A 21757-nucleotide genomic window follows, 5' to 3' on the forward strand; every position below is an offset into this window, starting at 1 on the left:
GGACCCTTTGCAACCCAACGGACTGCAGCACACCGAGCTTCCCTGTCCTCCACTATCTCCCAGAGTTTGCTCAAACTCATGTCCATTGTGTTGGTGATGCTATCTAACCAACTCATCCTCTGCCGCCCTCTTCTCCTTTTGCCTTCAATCCTTCCCAGCATCCGGGTCTTTTCCAGTGAGTTGGCTCTTCTGCATTCAGCTCAAGCTAAGTCCAAGAAAAGGGAAACCTTCCTTGTGGTGCTTCATTGCCCTCCAAGCAAGCTTGCCCTCCTGACTAGGATCAGGGTGCTTCTGTTTGCATTCCAGAGTATTCTGGAATACCTATTTTGTATTATGTCCTTTTAGGTATTTGTCCTAATATCTATTTTCTATTTTTGTATTATGTCCAATTTTTATAGATGTTTTATTCTGGGGTATAGCCTCAGTCTGTCATATTTGGAAGCAGAAGTTCTATCCCTGTCTGGCACTTTGACTCTTGAGAGTCATCTCTTGCCTTGGTTAATTAAGGCAATACCTCCTAAGCAGTCCCTGCTTCCACCCTTGACCCCTAAGATCTAGTCTCAGCACTTCAGGCAGAGGGACGCAGAAAACATAACGGGAACTTCTAGCGTACCCCTATTTCACTCACAGTAAATCCATAAATGCTTAAAATGTCCTACACGTCCTGTCTGAAACTGCTCAGCCTTGACTTCCACGTCACATGCTTATGCTGGTTTGCATCCTACTTTTCTAACCACTTGTGTTTACATTCAACAACTCGTGTTTACTCTTGTTCCTCTACTCCTAAACGGTTCGTTCACCCTAAAAATGTGGTTCTTGAAATTCCGGTCTCTCTCCTTTCCGCTTTCTTTGGAGATCTCATCCACTTCCACACTTTGAGCTGACACGTCAGGGCAAAGAGGCCTTAAGGAGCCCCCATTTTCTCAATAGAGTTGTAAACGGCGCTGATGTAAGGAGAATTAAGAGCTTCTGATCCTTCTCCACGCTAGCATCCACCCAGATCTGAATAAGCTCGGACGGAAACGGGAGGGCGTTCGCTCAGGTTAAAGTTATGCTGGTCTGAAGGTGGGGCTGATTCTCCCAGCACCTGAGCTCTCCCGCGCCGGCGCAACACACAACGCGGAGGCGGAACCCAGACGCGAGAGTCTCAGCTTCTGGCCGGGCGCGGAGAGCACGGCGCGGTGCACCACGGGCGCGCCGCACGGCCGGGCATGGAGGAGCGCGGCGAGTCCCAGCCGACCGCGGGCTGCGGCGATGTGCTCCCGGGCGACGATCGCGGCGGCGGCAGCGCCCACCCGTGGGCCCCCGAGGACGCCTGGATGGGCACGCACCCTAAGGTCAGCAGGCGCGAGAGGAGCGGGGCGCCTTGTCCAGGCCTGTACCCAAGGCGGGACCCCCGGGCCGTGCTCCTCCTTGGGTTCTTGACTTCCCACCCAATGGGATCGCAGAGTTTCCCTCGAACCTCACGGAAAGGGGATTCTGTTTGCTCATGGCCCGGTGCAGGCAACATTGTTTTTGTTTGTTTCAATGAGTTAAACTATTGTTCTGACACCGCCCCCTCCCGCCTCGCCTCCCTCGAACCGTTCTTAACTGGAGGGAACATCGTTAACTATATAGCCTCTGGAGCCAGATTGCAGCCGCACCATTAATCCGAGTTTTGCTGTTTAGGGCCGTTCTTGGAGATGGTCTCATTTAATCCTCATAGTAAACAAGCGGAACAGTTTGTGGGCCTTGAGTAAGCTGTAGTAGTCTACTATGGTCAAGGTTTTAGGCACAGTCCTCGTTTGCCTCTGTTGGCAAATTGCTGCCTTTTACCAGCTACGGCCCAAGCAATGAATGGACAGTGAATGGATATGAGTTTTGCAGGAATCTCAGGGAGTAACTTTGGTCTAGTTGTTTGAATAGAATCGCATTCTTCTGCTGGAGAGCAGTATTTCATAGATAATCATCTACAAACATCCCAGAAAAGGAAAAATTTGAAGATCTTTTCATCTTCTCTTGCTTGATTTTATCCTTCTGCTCTGATCCCCTTACACCCTCTCAGGGTTAGGAAAAACAAACGATAACATGGAGATATTATTCAGTGCCATCAAAGAACCAAAATATGGAGAAGGAGCATGGTGGTCAGGAGCATGAATTCAGACTGCCTGAGTTTGCATCCTGGTTCTGTCATCAGCTTTGTGATTTTTCTTTTTATTTGAGGGGGGGGGGCGGGAAAAAATGTTTTATCTCATTGTTCCTCAGTTTTCTCTTCTGTAAAATGGAGATAAGAATAGTACTAACCTTATCGGGTTGTTAGAGGATTAAGTCAGTTAATATTAGTAAAGCGCAACGTACAGTAGCCACTACCTAAATATTTAAAGTAAAACACCAGTAATAAGTTTTAAAAGCTACTTCTAGATTTGATGTTACTATTTAATTTTCATACTTGCAGGGTTTTTTTTTTTCTTTAAAGTCAAACGCTCTATAGGCTCGAACCATCAAATCTTTTCTTTTGGTTTTTCTTCTTGAAGGATCTAATTGATCTTAAAAAAAAGAAAATACATTAATTGTTTGATTTTCAGTTCTGCATTTGCATCATTCAGTTTGAAAATTACTTCAGTTCAGTTGCTCAGTCGTGTCTGACTCTTTGCGACCCCATGAATGGCAGCACACCAGGCCTCCCTGTCCATCACCAACTCCCAGAGTTTACCCAAACTCATGTGCATCGAGTTGGAGATGCCATCCAGCCATCTCATCCCCTGTCATCCCCTTCTCCTCCTGCCCCCAATCCCTCCCAGCATCAGGGTCTTTTCCAGTGAATCAGCTCTTCACATGAGGTGGCCAAAGTATTAGGAGTTTCAGCTTCAGCTTCAGCAACACCCAGGTCTGATCTCCTTTAGAATGGACTGGTTGGATCTCCTTGCAGTCCAAGGGACTCTCAAGAGTCTTCTCCAACACCACAGTTCAAAAGCATCAATTCTTTGGCGCTCAGCTTTCTTCACAGTCCATCTCTCACATCCATACATGATCACTGGAAGAACCATAGCCTTGACTAGACGGACTTTGTTGGCAAAGTAATGTCTTTGCTTTTGAATATGCTATCTAGGTTGGTCATAACTTTCCTTCCAAGGAGTAAGCATCTTTTAATTTCATGGCTGCAGTCACCATTGGCAGTGATTTTGGAGCCCCCCAAAATAAAGTCTGTCACTGTTTCCACTGTTTCCCCATCTATTTCCCATGAAGTGATGGGACCAGATGCCATGATCTTCGTTTTCTGAATGTTGAGCTTTAAGCCAACTATTTCACTCTCCTCTTTCACTTTCATCAAGAGACTTTGTAGTTCCTCTTCACTTTCTGCCATAAGGGTGGTGTCATCTGCATATCTGAGGTTATTGATATTTCTCCTGGCAATCTTGATTCCAGCTTGTGCTTCCAGCCCAGCGTTTCTCATGATGTACTCTGCGTAGAAGTTAAATAAGCAGGGTGACAATATACAGCCTTGACGTACTCCTTTTCCTATTGGGAACCAGTCTGTTGTTCCATGTCCAGTTCTAACTGTTGCTTCCTGACCTGCACATAGGTTTCTCAGGAGGCAGGTCAGGTGGTCTGGTATTCCCATCTCTTTCAGAATTTTCCACCGTTTGTTCTGATCCACACAGTCAAAGGCTTTGGCATAGTCAACTTAGGTCAATCCAATAACATAGGATCAGATTTATCATCCTTAAAGACCACTTTGGTTATGTAATTCTCATATTTAGAGAATTTGCCGAAGGGTAAAATTCACACTTTTACCCTGGCCATCAAGACCTCGGCCCTGGTCCCCGGTTGCCTTTTCGGTGTCATTTCCAAACTCATTTGAGGTTGAGGAGGACAGTTAGTAGCACTCCTCTTTTCCTGCATCTGTACACACTTTGGTGGATGCTGGTGCAAAGTGTGACTTTAGTACACCCAGGTGGGTCTGCAGATGCCTCACCTCTGCATTGACCCTGCTCCCCACCTACCTAGTCATTGACAGAGCTGGAATACCTCAGGCTTCTGCAGGGGCAGGCCCTGAAGAGTGTTCACTCTGTGCTGACCAACAAGTCTGAAAGCTGCAGCAGCTTCCTTGATCCTTTCTTTGAAACTCAACAGTTAATGAATTCCCTACTCTTGAGTGAGCAGGGGTGGGGAGAGAGGCCAGGACTGCGCTTCCAGCACAGCTTCTCCACCGGCAAATGAGACCGGGGAATCAGAGGCTCCCACTAACCTGCCCTGACAAAAGTCCTGTTAAGATGTCTCTACTCCTGGCAGGTAGGTTTCTTTCTAGGCCCTTGAGCCCATGTTGCTTATTTCCACTTTCATGTGATTACTCACACTGTCACTCTTTCTCTGTTTATTCAACTCATACATGTCCTTCAGGGCCCAGCTTGCATCCCACTTCTGCCAGGAAACGTTCACCAACCAAGCCACCTGAGCTCAGCTGCTTTGACCTGTTGTGTCATGTTTTGGTTTTCGTTTTCCATTCACTTGGTTTTTAGTCACTTACTGTAATGCACTATTATTTATCTGCAATTGCAAGTGTGAATGTGTTTACCCTAGCAATCCATAAGTTTTTTTAAGAGATAGGGATCAGGGCTTGATTGCCAAGTAACTCCCACTATACCTTTAAGAGAGTCTTATACATTATCTATTGATTAGTTGTTAATTGAAAGCAAATGCTAAGAGATTCTTCCTTCTCTCTTTGACAATTACATTTTGATTTTCAGTATTTAGAAATGATGGAATTAGATATAGGAGATGCCACCCAAGTTTATATAGCGTTCTTGGTTTACCTGGACCTCATGGAGAGTAAGTAATTTGTTTATTATTGGGGCTACGGTGGGGGAGTGAGGAGTTGGGTTGGGATATAGTGTTTATGCATTTGCTGTTAATTTTGTCAGTGTTGTGATTTCTTTATTCATTAACACTGGGAATTATGAGTAACAGAAAATACTAGAAAGATAAAGGGACATAGCATTATAAGTGATGTTTGCTCAGCTGAGTATTAGGTAGATGTTTAGACCTTTTATCTTTTATTTTTGATAAATATTGTTGTCCATTCGATGATACACTTTCAGGTAAAAGCTGGCATGAAGTAAACTGTGTGGGACTACCAGATCTCCAGCTCATCTGCCTTCTTGGTACTGAGATAGAAGGAGAAGGGTTACAGACTGTGGTACCTACACCCATCAGTGCTTCCCTCAGCCATAACAGGTGGGCAGCTGATTTTGATTTTTGTTTAGCAGGTTAGCTCCTTTCCTGCATAAAGCGCTGCTGCTGCTGCTGCTAAGTCACTTCAGTCGTGTCCAACTCTGCGTGACCTCATAGACGGCAGCCCACCAGGCTCCCCTGTCCCTGGGATTCTCCAGGCAAGAACGCTGCAGTGGGTTGCCATTTCCTTCTCCAATACATGAAAGTGAAGTCACTCAGTCATGTCCGACTCTTCGCCACCCCATGGACTACAGCCTACCAGGCTCCTCCGTCCGTGGGATTTTCCAGGCAAGAGTACTGGAGTAGGTTGCCATTGCCTTCTCTGGCATAAAGTACTAGAAATCCTTAAATTAGAGGTAGTAATATATTTTAAAGGCTTCCCTGGTAGATCAAGGGTAAAGTATCTGCCTGCAACACAGGAGACACGGGTTCCATCCCTGGGTCAGGAAGATCCTCTGGAGAAGGAAATGGCAACCCACTCCATTATTCTTGCCTAGAAAATCCCATGGACAGAGAGAATCCTGGTAGGCTACAGTCCGTGGGGTCATAAGGAGTCGGACATGACTTAGTGACTAAACAACAGCAACAGTATATTTTAAAAGGAATTTGGGGTATAGGAATCATGGCTTTATTCTTGGTTATTTGAGAACTAAGTTAAATATGAGTGTTGAACAAGTGTTTATTTACTGTAAAATGTTACTGTATTTTTCATGCTCGTTGGGAGTGGTTTCATTTTAGATATTTTTAACTTTATAAAAAGGCATGTCATCTTTTGAGGCTTGCTTTATATTGTTAAGGTTATATTATGGTGTCTTTTGGCTGGGAGGGTGGGCTGCTGTACAGCATTCCATCGTGTGATTATACCTTAGTTTTCACATCTCTCCTGATGATGGAGTGTTGCTCATGTTTGACTTTAGGGGATAGTTTCAAACTATTTTCCAAAGTGGTTGCCTCAGTTTACTTTCCCCTGCACAGTAAATAAGATCTTTGGAAGCTATATGGTCTCTGACATTTGGTATTCTCTGACTTTTAAATTTCTGTCAGTTGAATGGCTTGTCTAATTGTGGTCTTAATTTGCAGGTCTCTGATATTGAACATTAATTTATATATTTATTATTTCCTCTCTTGAAAAATGCATTTTCACATCCTTTACCTATTGGATTATTTGTAGTTTCCTCATTGACTCCTAGAAGTTCTTTATATATTCTTGATAGTAATCCTTTTGGTTGTATTTCCCAGCTTTAAAAATCTGTCTTTCAGGGGGAAGAGAGGCACTTGGGGCCCAGGTGTGAGTGGCCATCATCATGGGTATAAGACGGTGGGTGGTGCCTGCCCAGGAGTTAAAAAAAAAAAAAAAATCTGTCTTTCAGGTATATTTTGATGAATAACAGTTTTTAATTTAAATATAATCATATTTATTAATTTTAATAATCAATATCTGTATATCAAATATAAGAGCTATTTCCTAAGTAAAGATTTAAAAGAAGTTCACCTGTATTTTCACTAAGAGTTTTGAAGTTGCTTTTTTTAATGTTATGAGAGGAAGGCTAGGGACCCTGTTTTCAGTTGGATGACCATTTTTCTCTGCATCCAATTGCTGAATATTCCCTCCTTTCCTTATTATCTCACTACCATCTTTGTGCAGCTATGCTTTGATTTGTTTCTGGCCTCTCTTTATACTCTATTAGTCAGTATATTTACTCTTATGCCAGTACCAGGTTTTCCCAATTGCTTGCTTCTTAAGAAGACCTGGTATCCTGTTAAAAAGTCTCCTTTTCTGTTTTTCTTCCTTAGAAGCTGTGGCAGGCAGCTTCTAAGATGGCTTTTTGTAATCCAGCCTTCTGATGGTCACACTTGTGTAATTCCCTTCCCTGGAGTTTGGGCTGGAATCAGTGACTTGCTTTTTTGTTGGGGAGTGGGTGTTGTGCACTGACCAGCTTGTGGGATCTTAGTTCCCCAACCAGCGATCAAACCCAGGTCCTCGGCAGTGAAAGCATAGAGTCCTAACCCTTGGAGCACCAGGGAATTCCCAGTGACTTAATGTTAATAAATAAAACTTGGCAAAAATGATGAGATGTTACTTCTAAGATCAGATTATAGAAGATGTAAGGCTATTTGGAGTCTTTTGTGTTTCCATACAAATTTGAAAATTTTTTGTTCTAGTTCTGTCAAAAGTTGTTGTTGTTCAGTTGCTGAGTCATATCCAATTTTTTGTGACCCCGTGGACTACACCTTGCCAGGCCCCCTGTCCTTCACTATCCCCCAGAGTTTATTCAGACTCATTTCTGTTGAGTTGGTGATGCTATCTAACCATCTCAGCTTCTGCCGCCCCCTTCTTTTGCTTTCACTCTTGGCCAGCATCAGGATCTTTTCCAATGTAAAAAATACTCTTGATAATCTGATAGAGATTGCACTAAATCTATAAATTGCCTTGGATCATATGGTCATTTTAATAGTATTGATTTTTCCTATCCAAGGACATGGTATATTTTTCTTTCTGTCTGTGTCATTTTCGATTTCTTTCATCAGTGTCTTATAGTTTTCAGAGTACAGGTCTTTTGCCTCCTTAGGTAGGTAGGTTTATCCCTTGGTATTCTATTCTTTTTGATGCAATGGTAAATCTTGAGAAAGAAAAATGGAGTGATTCTGAGTAAATCTTGTGAAATGGAGTAAATCTTAAAAAAGAAGAATGGAGCTGGAGGAATCATGTTCCATGACTTCAGAATATACTACAAAGCTATAGAAATCAAAACAGTATGGTAGTGGCACAAAAGCAGACATATAGATCAATGGAACAGAGTAGAGAGCCTAGAAATAAACCCACACACTTATGGTCAATTAATCTGCCAAAAAGAAGGCAAGAATATACAATGGAGGAAAGATAATCTCTTTATTAAGTAGTGTTGGGAAAACTGGACAGCTATATCTATTAATAAAAGAAAGAAATTAGAACATTCTCTAACACTATATACAAAAATAAATTTAAGATGAATTAAAGACTTATGTGTATTATAAAACTCCCAGAAGAAATACAGACAGGCCATAATAAATCACAGCACTAGTTTTTGGATCTGTCTCATAGGGTAATGGAAACAAAGGCAAAAATAAGTAAATGGGACCTAATTAAACTTAACTTTTACATAGCAAAGGAAACCATAAACAAAATGAAAAGACAGCCTGTGAAATAAGAGAAAATATTTGTAAGTGTTCAACTGACAAGAGCATATCTATCTATGTGTGTGTGTGTGTATATACACACATATATACATGTGTGTCCAGTCTCTTCAGTCATGTCTGACTCTTTGCAACCCAAAGACTTGAGCCTGCCAGGCTCATCTGTCTGTGGGATTCTCCAGGCAAGAATACTGGAGTGAGTTGCCATGCCCTCGTCCAGGGGATCTTCCCGACCCAGGAACTGAATGCAGTTTCTCCTGTGTCTCCTGCCTTGCAGGTGGATTCTTTACCACTGAGCCACTGGGAAAGCCTAACACACACACACACACACACACACACATACACATGCTGTATACCTGAAACATTGTAAATCAATGATACTTTGGGGAAAAAAAACAGTGGCTTCTCTTGGGCACTCTCTCTCTGACTTGTTTGTTCTGAGGTAAGCCAGCTGTGCTGTGAACTGTCCTAGAGAAGGGCTGAACATTGAGGAGTGAAAGTAACGAGTAATGGAGCCAAGTTTCTTGCGAGATGGGGAGGGGAGGATTCAGGAGACAAGTTAAAGAGATTAATCCTGAGCTGGAAGAGGAGCACCTGAACCTCTGAGGCTGTGGGGCAGGTAGAAAGGACAGATAAAGACATAGGTGTATTTGAGTGGGTATATAAGTAGGGAAGAGGGCTTGGAGCTGTTGTTCAGTCACTGAGTCATGTCCGACTCTTTGTGACCCTATGAACTGCAGCATGCCAGGCTCCTCTGTCCTCCAGTATCTCCCAGAGTTTGCTCAGATTCATGTCCATTGAGTCAGTGATGCTATCTAACCATCTCATCCTCTGCTGCCCTCTTCTCCTTTGCCTTCAGTTTTTCTCGGCGTCAGGGTCTTTTCTAGTAAGTCAGCTCTTCGCATCATGTGGCCAAAGTACTGGAGCTTCAGCTTTAGCATCAGTCCTTCCAGTGAATATTCAGGGTTGGTTTTCTTTAGGATTGATTGGTTTGATCTCTTTGCAGTCCAGGGGATTCTCAAGAGTCCAGAACCATAATTCGAAAGGGAAGAAGGCAGAGCACCTTAAATTCCAACATGAAGCACTTTGATGAATATCTGCTTTTTTCCTAATTCTCTATGAATGCATAGAGAATTAATACATATTGATTTAGGAGAAAGACCGTGGACTAAAGCCAGAAGACCTGGATTCTGGTCTTGGTGCAGATTTTTGTTTGATGATTGGAGACACACAATTCTTGAGTTTCACTTTGTCTTTTATTGAAGGTTACAAGTTATCAGTAGATAATATATGAGATCCCTTCCAAATCAAAGCTACCATAATTGGTTATTTTTTTCATTGTGTGTATTCCATAAAATTATATTAAGCTAATTTTTAGATTTCTATTAAATATTTTTGATATGTGTGATTTGTTATGAGAATTATCTTTTGATATTTCAGGCTATTTATACTATTCTTTGAGAGGCTTCTTACTGTGAGATTTTTCTGTGTGTTTTGAGAATCAGTACACAACAATTTAACTAGCTTTATTTCCAATAATGCTTCTATCTAAGACATAATAATTCACTCCTTCAGATTCTCCCTTTGTGTCTTTAAATTGCTGTAACAATGTCATCCTAGCTAGTATTATTGTTATATTATTTATTTGGACAAGGAACTATCATTTAGAATTAACATATATTTAATCCTAAAAAAGAAAATGAATATAGTCTGTTTGAATCAAAATCATTTCATAAATCTAGAACTATAAATTTGCCTGATTAATTTCTAGTTTTTCCCTAATTGTGATTATTGCTTTTCTAGCTTTTTAAGCTTGTTTTCTTCTTTAAGTAGAATTAGCTGGAAGGTTAAATTAGTAATCCCTTTACACTCTTGTGCAAATGAAGCAGAGAGCTTAGTCTGTGTGTCTTATTTTTATGTAAATATTCATGATTATATTAGGCAGTGGAATGATAATATAGAAAATGGCACAAATGGGACCCAATACACATTGGATTTATTATGCTTTCTATGGCATAAAATGTTCTCAACTCAAAGAATGCAAATAACCTTTTAAGAAATAAAGATTTGTGTGTTTGATTTCATTCCTCAGTTTTTAACAGGAGTGATATTTTTAGGTAATAGGCAAACTTTAATCTATTTTTACTCCCATGTGTACTTTCTATATAAAATGTTGCATATATAACAGTAATGGTGCAGTTTAAGACATTTGTGGTTAATGTAGGAATTTTCCTTCATTAGTAACACAAAGAAAATTATTGACTTTGAATCTCTGGCCGCCTTGTATAGGGAGGAATTTCATTAAGTCCTAAAAGTATTTGGGTAGGAATTTATGAAGATAACTCACCTTAAAAAATATGCATTTTTTTTAAATTTAAGAGAATAAACAGCTCTTTATTTGATAATAAACCATCTATAAAAATAAATCACTGGGTTCACTTTAAAAATTATTATTGTCAGATAATATTGCTTGGACTTTTTAGTCTTTACCTAGCAAATATTTATTGACTGTTATGTCAGGAGGTGGTCTGTGTTAGAGATACTGTGCTGATCAAGACAGCCTATTTCTTTTTTGAGGCATAATTGATATGCAACATTATATTAGCCTCAGGTGTACAACATAATGATTTGATATTTGCATATATTGCAAAATAATTACCACAATAAATCTAGTTAAGATTTGTCACTGTATATAATTAGAGTTTTTTTTCTTGTGATATGAACCCTTAAGATCTACTTTCTTAGCCACTTTCAAATAATGCAATATGGTATTATTAACTATAGTCACCATGCTGTACACTACATACCCATGACTTATTTATTTTATAACTGAAAGTTTATACTTTTTAACTCTTTTCACCTGTTTTACCCACTGCCTCTGGCAACTTCCGATCTGTTTTCTGTGTCTATGAACTTGCGTGTGGGTGTGCAATTCCTCATATGCATGTGACCATATGGTATTTAAGACCTTCTCTTGAAAGTAATGTTCTAGCTCTAATTGTTGGCTTGGAAAATAAATTTTATTTCATTTTTTGGTAATTGTTAGATGAGATCTAGGAAAAAAAGTTGTCCTTTGTTCAGAAATTTAATTAACAGTAATTTGGGACCACCTCCACTTAATTTATTGTTAGGTAATTGAATAACAGGTCTTCCCTATTGGCTCAGTGTTAAAGAATCCACCTGCAATGCAAGAGACATGGGTTTGATCCCTGGGTCAGGAAGATCCCCTGGAGAAGGAAATAGCAACCCTCTCCAGTATTTTTGCCTGGGAAATCCCATCGACAGAGGAGCCTGGTGGCCTGCAGTCCATGAGGTCACAAAAGAATCAGACACAACTTAGCAACTAAACGGCAACAACAAATTGAAAAACAGGAGTAGTGGAGTACTGATCAACACTTTACTTAAGGTTGTATCAGGACCCAGAAGGATGTGAAAAGCCTCCTGAAAGTGCAAGAGACCATGTGTTAGCAAGACAAGTAAAAGTAGTGACTGCCTACCTATTATGGAATCTGGTTCAGAGTAGGTGCCTAATGGCATGGGCTAAGGCCGTTAATGAACAAATGAATGTCTAGAACTCATGGGAAAAGAGGGATGGGTGGGAAACGAGGGAGGAAGTGTTACATACATCTTCAAGGACATCACTGTTTATACTTTTTGCTGTTACAAATTATACTGTAATGAATATCCATGGAAGTATATCCTAGTTCTCATGTATGAGAGTCTCTCTAAGGTAGAAATCTGGAGGTGAAATGGCTGGGACATACAGCATTTACATCTTCTTCTTTACTGCTTATTAGTAATCTGCTCTCCAGAAGGTTATCAGTGCATAGTCCCACTGACAATATAGAAGTTTCCATAGACTAGGAGAAGAGATTTACTGATGTATAGCTGACCAAGATTCAATCAGAATATGTAAATAACTTGTGTGACTCGAGGGAAAAAGCAGATGAAAAATATGGGCAAAGAATATGAACAGCAGTTCACAGAAGAGGAATTAATCAGGGAAATACAGATGTAAGATGTGCTTGTTCATGTTTTAGCTTAATGATGCAGAAGCTTTTCAGACAGTTTATGATGTTAAATTTGACAAAAGGTAGATCTGGGAGGATGTTTGAACAGGCCTACAGCTAGCTCATGACTGACTTGCTTTGGAGCGAATTAGAAAAAAGGGACTCCCTTGGACATACAGAAAAAGTCTTCACCAGGATTCAGGTTTGGCAAGCTCCATCAACCAGATTTCAGACACCCTTGTACCTGGCACCTTTGTGCAAGGCACAGTCTGTACAATATACATGATTCCCTACCCCCGAAGCATGTCTGTTGAGTCCTAGGTTTCCAGAAGGAGCTCTTAAAAATTGCTGCTATGTGGATGGTGTTGTGGAAGGACTTTATGCAGGGAAATGATGCAGTAGCTTATTCCATGTGGTTATAAGAATATTTTGCATTGGTAGAGAATGTTACAGAATTTCAGAGAACCTTCACTTGTTTCATTAGCTCTAGAACCCTTAGTGGTATAGAGTTCTTCTTTTATCCAAATTTCATATATAAAAAGCTGAGATTAAAAAGATGTTTTTATTTATGCTCTACTGTTTCCAAAGATAATAAAGGATTCAATGAGTTGCACCAGGATCTCCTAGTAGATAACAAAGTCTCATAGCTATCATTCTTCTTACTTTGCTGGTGACTTTAAAATCTTTTATTGGAGAATAAAACCAGATACAGAAAGCAGCACAGTATAAATGCATGGGCTGAGTTACAAAGAGAACATTTTGACCACTTGTAACCACCACCTAGTCAAGAAATAAAACCTTTCCAGCCATCTCAGAACTCCTTCAGTGTGCCCTGTCCTAAGCATAACCTTTGCCTTTCGCATTATTCTTACTTTTAGGATAATAACTTTTATTTTGGTATACTACTGTATGGTGTACTCGTGGTGCATTTTAATGTTTCCCTGTCCTCTGTATTTTCTGCAAATTGGCAGCTGGAATCAGGGCTTTGATTATTGTCATATTAATAAGACCACTATAGCTGGTGGTCTGTTCTTTTATCAGGAGGCATGTAATGCCCTTTTATTTTTTTATATACATTTTAAAATCAATTTCTACAAATAAAGCAGTTCCTTATTTGTATCTCATAAATTTTGCCCATTAAAAAATGGTTTTGGTTATATCCTGTAAAACTCTGTTAATCTGCAGTAGAGATCAACAAGCTATCCATAAAGCTCTAGATAGTAAATATTTTGAGATTTGCTGGCTGTTTGGTCTCTGTTGCAACTCCTTAGCTCTGTCACGTTAGGGGGAAGGCAGCCCTAGACAAATATATAAACAGATGGGTGTGGCTGTGTTCTTATAACTTTATTTAGAAGAACAGAGGGCATCCAGATTGATCCATAGACTAGTGGTTTACCAACTCCTAATGTGTGGGTTCTGCCTCTGTCCTCTTTTCTCACAATTTTTCTGTTAAAGAACCTAGGCTGTTTGACATACATACTCTCCCATAGTATGGGTTTGTCGATTACTCACTCATGGTGCATTTCAGCATGTTTCCCTGTCCTCTGTATTTTCTGCAAATTGGCAGCTGAAACCAGCAGCTTGGTTAGATGCAATTGGATCCCATTAGTAAGACTCTAGCTGGCAGTCCATTCTTTCATCAGGAGACATGTAATGTCTGGTTTCCTCTCTGTGTGATCTTAGTAGCTACTGATGTTTAATGCCTAGCTGTGACTGGTGGTTTTAGCCTGTGTTTTAACTTTTATTTAACCTTTATTGTTGTCCTGACCCATGATTCTAGCCCACTTTCCTTGACCTGCAGTATAGATATACTAGAGCTTTAGTTTATACATTGTTCCCAGGGCTTCTTTGTATTGACTCCTCACTTTGACTCTCACCCAGGAAAGCATAGTAGAATGTGAGTAGGTGAGAATGGCGATATATTATGGGGAATATTAATTTTACATTAAAATATAGCCTGCCAACTTTAAAGCTTTGTTGTTAGAAATAAATTACCACACACTTGTACAATCAACCTGAGCACACCAGCTGTAAATCATTATCCTAGACTGTGTTGCTTAGCTGCTTGATTGTGGTGTTTTTTTTCTTATAAATGTTCTGTATCTTCACAAACTTAAAATGGCATTTTTATTACTAGGGAATTTGGGTAGTATACAAAGCCCAGGAGCCGGAGGAGTTGGCAGTTGCCGTGGGTACAATTACATGTTATCCATAAAGGGTACAGTGTAGCCAAGGCTTGTTAGCTGTTGCCTTTACTGAAATCCCAAGTTTTAAAATCTGTTGTTTGTAATACTGGACCACACTCTGTTCATAGTTAATTAAACTTAATTAAGAACTATTTCCCCAGTGATAATAATCTCACCGTAGTCCTTAAAACTATGGTAGTAACTATCTTGCAGCTTGACTACTGAGTGAGAGAGTGGCATATATATTTGAAAAGCTTATTCTTTCCATTATTTATTTTATGGTGTATATGTTTTGGTTGGCCAAAAAGTTAATTCAGGTTTTTTCAATAACATTTAATGGAAAGCCCCCATTGAACTTTTTGGCCAACCAAATTATTTGGTGACTCCTTAAAAGGTAACAGTTCTAGGCAACATATAATGTTATATCTGTCAGTTTCTCAGAATGCCCAGACAGTTTTTGTTTCCATTTCCTACTCATTTTCCCAGAGTTGGCCCCTGTTGGTTTTGTGTATGTAGTTTCTGGCAAGAATACAGACAGATTCCATCACAGACCAAATGTGTGTTTGAATAGCAGTGAGTTAATGCAGTGCTTTGAGCAAAAGTACAGTCTGTGCTCATTGTTTTCTCTAAAGCAATTAATACATAAAATTTGTGTGTGTGTCCCCAGTCCTGTCCAATTCTTTGTGGCCCCGTGGACCACAGGTTCCTCTGTCCATGGAATTTTCCAGTCAAGAATACTGGAGTGGGTTGCCATTTCCTACTCTAGGGTATCTTCCCAACCCAGGGATAGAACATGCGTTTCTTTCTCTTTTTTCCCCCCAAACTTTAAGCTTTTTATTTTGTATTGGAGTATAGCCAATTAACAATGCTGTGGTAGTTTCAGATGAACAGGAAAGGCACTCAGCCGTACATATACATGTATCCATTCTCCCCCAGTCATGACTCTCATCCAGGCTGGCACATAACATTAAGTAGAGTTCCATGTGCTATACAATATTGGGCTTTCCTGGTGGCTCAGGTGGTAAAGAATCCGCCTGCAATGCGGAAGACCTGGGTTCGCTCCCTGGGTCAGGAAGATCCCCTGGAGGGGGGCATGGCAACCCACTCCAGTATTCTTGCCATCCTGACATTGATATTTGTTGAATGTCCCTAAATGAATGAGGTCTATTACAACAAAATTAAGGTAGTTTTATAGTCTTCTGTAATAGTACTAGTATTATGAGTAGTTGTATATGGGAAAATACCTTCCTTAAGAAACTTAGACAAGGACCCATAGCAAATTGTGAGGGGAAAAAAATATTTTTGTGTTTTTTTAGCTGTCAGTTTTATTTTTCCTGGTAGTACTTACGTCATCTTCCAATTTCCATATCAATTTAGTTTCTTCAGTAAAACATGAGAGATGTGCTGAAAATTCAAACCCCATTTGCCATATTTTAACCTTATCTGTTTATATATATATGTTTTTTAAATAAGCCAAGCAGAGAATCTTTTTTAAATAGCCAAGCAGAGTGTTTTTTACAATTATGAGATCCAGGGGCAGTTCTCTTTTGTTACAAAGGGCTGTATAGTTCCTTGCTTAGTAATACCAATGCATCATTCATCCTTTTAAACCTGACTAAATTATAAATGACTCTCTTGTCTCAGTGCCAGGGAAGGATAGTGGATAGCTTATGTGAGGATGGAACCTCTCTGATGACCGTTTTATCCCTCCACTTCCGCAAATTAGTGGCGTTTCTTTTGATGTTTGGTGATTGATAACCTCTCTAAAATGGGTACCTTCTACCAGCTTATCTGAAAGGCAGTTTTTCCAAATGTTCTCTTTCTTAGCATCTTCCTGTCTGAACATCACTCTGGAAATTTAGGAAAAAAAAAGCCTTTAACATTTCATATACCAGATTGGTCATCTGCTAGTTCAGCAGCCATAAGGCTAAAAGTCTAATAACTTTTGTCATTTGATTTGATCAGAACTCTTTTGGCGAGATCTTTATATAGTTTATGCTTTAAGAGAAGTGAAAAAATTCATTACACATAGAAATGAGTGTCAGAGCCAAAGTTAGACTAGAAATCCTGTGCATTTTAATCTGATGCTCAGCTTATTAAACCATATCAACCTGTTTCCTGCAATGTTGTTGTCAAGGTTTTCAGTGTTTCAAAAGAATACATTCTTCCTAACTGCAGTTCTTTTTACTTTGTCGGAGTTAATGTAGCTTTTAAATATCGTTTTTAAGGCCTGTAAAGAGTAATTTTTCTTTTTTTAAAAGACATAATTATTTTAAAAATATTTTATTAGCTGTTTATGTGTTCTCACAGCAGTAACCCAAATAATAAAAATGGACCAGTTGTTTATTTTTAAATTCATTGTACCCAGTGTTTTTTTGAGGAAAGAGGAAAAAACCCATATTTTAAAACAAAGATGTGTAGGAAAAATTAAAATTTTATTTATTCTTCTTATACTAAAATAGTATAACTTTCAGTAAAAAATTTTATGAATATCCATAATTATATGTTCTCTTGAAGCATTAAATATGAATATAAATGAATTTTAATGGAATTATAGACCATCTAGAGTCAAAGAAGCATCTTTTTGAGGGGTTGCGTATTGCTGCCTCATATTTTAGGTTGCTTGTTCATTTATTAGGCATCTGTTGTGTGCTGGGTTACCTTTTTGGTTTGTTTATGATTTCCTTTGCTGTGCAAAAACTTTAGAGAATTAGCCTGTGGTTACTAGAGGGGAAGTGTTGTGAGGCGGGATGGTCAGGGAGTTTGGGATTGACATGTACATACTGCTATACTTGGAATATAGCAATTGGATAACCAACAAGGACCTACTGTAAGCATGGGAAACTCTGCTTGATATTATGTAACAACCTAAATGGAAAAAGAATTTGAAAAAGAATCAGTTCAGTTCAGTCGCTCAGTTGTGTCCCACTCTTTGCGACCCCATAAATCGCAGCACGCCAGGCCTCCCTGTCCATCACCAACTCCTGGAGTTCACTCAAACTCACGTCCATCGAGTCAGTGATGCCATCCAGCCATCTCATCCTCTGTCATCCCCTTCTCCGCCTGCCCCCAACTCCCCCCAGCATCAGAGTCTTTTCCAATGAGTCAACTCTTCCCGTGAGGTGGCCAAAGTATTGAAGTTTCAGCTTTAGCATCATTCCTTCCAAAGAAATCCCAGGGCTGATCTTCAGAATGGACTGGTTGGATCTCCTTGCAGTCCAAGGGACTCTCAGGAGTCTTCTCCAACACCACAGTTCAAAAGCATCAATTCTTCAGCGCTCAGCCTTCTTCACAGTCCAACTCTCACATCCATACATGACCACTGGAAAAACCATAGCCTCGACTTAGACGGACCTTTTTTGGCAAAGTAATGTCTCTGCTTTTGAATATGCTGTCTAGGTTGGTCATAACTTTCCTTCCAAGGAGTAAGCTAATTTCATGGCTGCAGTCACCGTCTGCAGTGATTTTGGAGCCCAGAAAAATAAAGTCTGACACTGTTTCCACTGTTTCCCCATCTATTTCCCATGAAGTGATGGGACCAGATGCCATGATCTTTGTTTTCTGAATGTTGAGCTTTAAGCCAACTTTTTCACTCTCCACTTTCACCTTCATCAAGAGGCTTTGTAGTTCCTCTTCACTTTCTGCCAGAAGGGTGGTGTCATCTGCATATCTGAGGTTATTGATATTTCTCCCGGCAATCTTGATTCCAGCCTGTGCTTCTTCCAGCCCAGCATTTCTCATGATGTACTCTGCATAGAAGTTAAATAAGCAGGATGACAATATACAGCCTTGACGTACTCCTTTTCCTATTTGGAACCAGTCTGTTGTTCTATGTCCAGTTCTAACTGTTGCTTCCTGACCTGCATACAGATTTCTCAAGAGGCAGGTCAGGTGGTCTGGTATTCCCATCTCTTTCAGAATTTTCCACAGTTTATTGTGCTCCACACAGTCAAAGGCTTTGGCATAGTCAATAAAGCAGAAATAGATGTTTTTCTGGAACTCTCTTGATTTTTCAAAGATCCAGCGGATGTTGGCAATTTGATCTCTGGTTCCTCTGCCTTTTCTAAAACCAGCTTGAACATCAGGAAGTTCACGGTTCACATATTGCTGAAGTAGAATAGATGCATGTTAAAAAAAAAAAAAACTCTTTATTTGCCTTCTTTCATTAATGGCAACACTATGCATTCTGAAGCTCAGGCCAGAAACCTTGCAGATAGTTATCGCTTTGTATCTGTCTGTACTTTATCTTTTAGAACAATTTTAAATTTACAGAAAACTTGAATGGATAGTACAGAGGTTTCCCACTGAAGTTTCAGTCCAGCACAGTGTTTATTAGTTATTATTGTCTTGCTTTAGTATGGTACATTTGTTATAATTAATGAACCAATATTGGTAAAGGCTATGGTTTTTCCTGTGGTCATGTATGGATGTGAGAGTTGGACTGTGAAGAAGGCTGAGCGCTGAAGAATTGATGCTTTTGAACTGTGGTGTTGGAGAAGACTCCTGAGAGTCCCTTGGACTGCAAGGAGATCCAACCAGTCCATTCTGAAGGAGATCAGCCCTAGGATTTCTTTGGAAGGAATGATGCTAAAGCTGAAACTCCAGTACTTTGGCCACCTCATGCGAAGAGTTGACTCATTGGAAAAGACTCTGATGCTGGGAGGTATTGGGGGCAGGCGGAGAAGGGGACAACAGAGGATGAGATGGCTGGATGGCATCACTGACTCCATGGACATGAGTCTGAGTGAACTCCAGGAGTTGGTGATGGACAAGGAGGCCTGGCGTGCTGCGATTCATGGGGTCGCAAAGAGTCGGACACGACTGAGCGACTGATCTGATCTGATCTGATCTGAAGGTCCATAGTTTTACAATAAGGTTCACTCTTTTTATTGTACAGGTCTACTGGTTTTAACAAATCATAATGTCACATATCCACCGTTATATACAATAGTTTTATTGCCCTAAAAATCCTGTGTGCTGCATATAGTCATCCCTTTGCCCCCACTCTGAACTGCTGGATGCCACTGAACTTTTAACTCTCTCTGTAGATTTGCCTTTTTCAGAATGGTGCATAGTTGAGAGTTTTGATTAGGATTGTGCTTAATTTATAGATCACAATGGAAGAATTGGCATCTTAATAATATTGAATCTTCCTATCCAAGGATATGGACTATTTCTCCATTTATTTAGATCTCCTGTGATTTCTTTCATCAGGGTTTTATAGTTTTCCTTAAACAGATCCTGTGTATATTTTTCTTAGTTTACACCTAAAGTATTTAACTTTTTGGGTACTAACGTAAATGGCATTGTGTTTTTCATTTGAAATTCCACTTGTTCATTGCTGGTATATAGGAAAGCAACTGACTTTCATATGTTAACCTTGCTATATAATCTCTGATTAGTTTTAATCCACCCAGTTCTCAGACCTCCAAATTAATTTGTTAACAAATTCTGTCACTTCTCCCTTAGAAGTTTATCTAAAATTTGACCATCTCTCACCTCTTTTGCTATACCATATCACGCTGGTACAAGCTACTAATGTCTCACCCTCGGTACTGTTGCAACCTACGAAGTGGCCCTCTTTTATTACCACATTTATTGCTACCCAGTGTATTATGTATTATTTACTTTCTTCTTCCTCCCACTTCCTTGGTGGAAACAGGAACATTGTTCTGTTCATTGCTATTAATACTTCCCCTGTGCCTAACCTAGTACCTGATATCTGGTGTTAAATAGGTATTTGTTGGATGAGTGAGGGAGATGACTCAATTTCTGCAAAAGAAAGTTGCTGAGTAATATCTTTTCTATAGAACTAGAGTGTCTACAAAATTCATCTGTTGGCAAGATTTTCCCACACTTTACACGGTATCTGAAACTGTCTACATCTGAGGAGAGAACAGTCACGGATCTGGAGAGTCCCTCTGCTGATGCTATGAATAGGCTCCTTACCTTTTAGTTAAATTGTTTTTCATCCATATCTTCACCGCTCAACACGCCCTTCTTTTGCCTAAGTGCCTTGGAAGAAGGACTTATAGTAATGGTGGAGTAAAGGGTTAATAGAACTAACAGTTCCTCCTTTAGAACATTTTTAAAGATGTTCTTGGTTATAAGATTTAATTCTGAAGTGCTACATATTTTTTGAAGGATACTCCATTATCATTTCCCTGTAAAAAATGTTTCTTCTCTCCAAAAGTATATACTCTTTATTACAAATTCATTAAGTGATCATTATTTTATATGAGGCCTGAAGTCTGGTAACTCGTGAAGTGGCTTCTGGCGTTTCTCTGCCTGCATATCAGGATGTGTGTCCTCATTCGACCTCTGCTGGAAATCTGCTGGTGAAACCACCCATTCTGGCAGCTTCTTTCAACTAGCATAGCATTTTTTTTTCCCTCTTACCCTCAAGGAAAAAACAAAAAACAAACTTGCAATTTATTTTAGCAGAATGACTTCCCACTGGGGCAAATAGCCACACAGGCACTTAATTGTTGAGTAAACCCCCCTGAGACTGTAGCTGCCTTGATTTTTTATGAGGAAGGCATTGGCATGGTCCCTTAGCGGGTGGTCTGTTATTCTTGAAACTTTGAGGATTGAGCCTGTGGATGAGTAAGGCCCCATGGGCACCAATTTAATCTTGCATTGTGTTTCAGAGTTGCATTATGGTGTGTCCTTTCAATATATCATAATGAGGCAGATCAGGGAGTTAATGTCTTTTATCAATGTAACTAAAGCATGTATCAATTTGGCCACATTGAAGAGGACTGAAGAACTTATTGCCTTCTGTGGGGTGAAATTAATAATTTTAACCCATGATGCATTAAGATTGAAGTTAAAATTAATGTTGTCTTCAACTTTTTTGCCCTTTGTGCAAATCTCCAGAGATTACTTCGTCTCTATTGTAGGGTTCTTAACCAAAAAAAACTATATATATATATATATATATGCTAAGATTTATCAAAAGAATTTAAATAGCTTGGAGAAATGGCAGTAGCCAAATAATGTTCTCTGTGTGTTTGCCTCAGATACATTCTCAAGTTAACTTTGTTAAACTTCAGAATCACTGTTTTCAGTATGTTGAGCTCCTGTCTAAACAGTTATAAGAAAGAAAAACCTGTTACAAACATCAAATTCTGTTATTGTTGATCAACAACTGTGATACTGATTTGTTTCTTTCTT

General features: G+C 39.7%; 1 protein-coding gene across 2 annotated transcripts in view; it reads left to right on the forward strand.

Moving 5' to 3' along the window:
* Nucleotides 1–889: 889 nt before the first annotated feature.
* The window catches only part of TSEN15 (tRNA splicing endonuclease subunit 15), a 30111-nt gene continuing 9243 nt past the window's right edge, over nt 890–21757 (forward strand). Inside the window, exons 1-3 of one of the 2 annotated variants that reach the window (XM_027565557.1) lie at nt 890–1337; nt 4728–4809; nt 5079–5214. In XM_027565557.1, the coding sequence (XP_027421358.1) occupies nt 1212–1337; nt 4728–4809; nt 5079–5214 (344 nt within the window). In that variant the 5' untranslated portion in view covers nt 890–1211. The remainder of the gene's footprint in view (nt 1338–4727; nt 4810–5078; nt 5215–21757) is intronic. The other variant, XM_027565556.1, reaches the window with a different exon arrangement.

The sequence above is a fragment of the Bos indicus x Bos taurus genome, chromosome 16 (genome assembly GCF_003369695.1).
Source record: "Bos indicus x Bos taurus breed Angus x Brahman F1 hybrid chromosome 16, Bos_hybrid_MaternalHap_v2.0, whole genome shotgun sequence".
Classification (NCBI taxonomy): domain Eukaryota; kingdom Metazoa; phylum Chordata; class Mammalia; order Artiodactyla; family Bovidae; genus Bos; species Bos indicus x Bos taurus.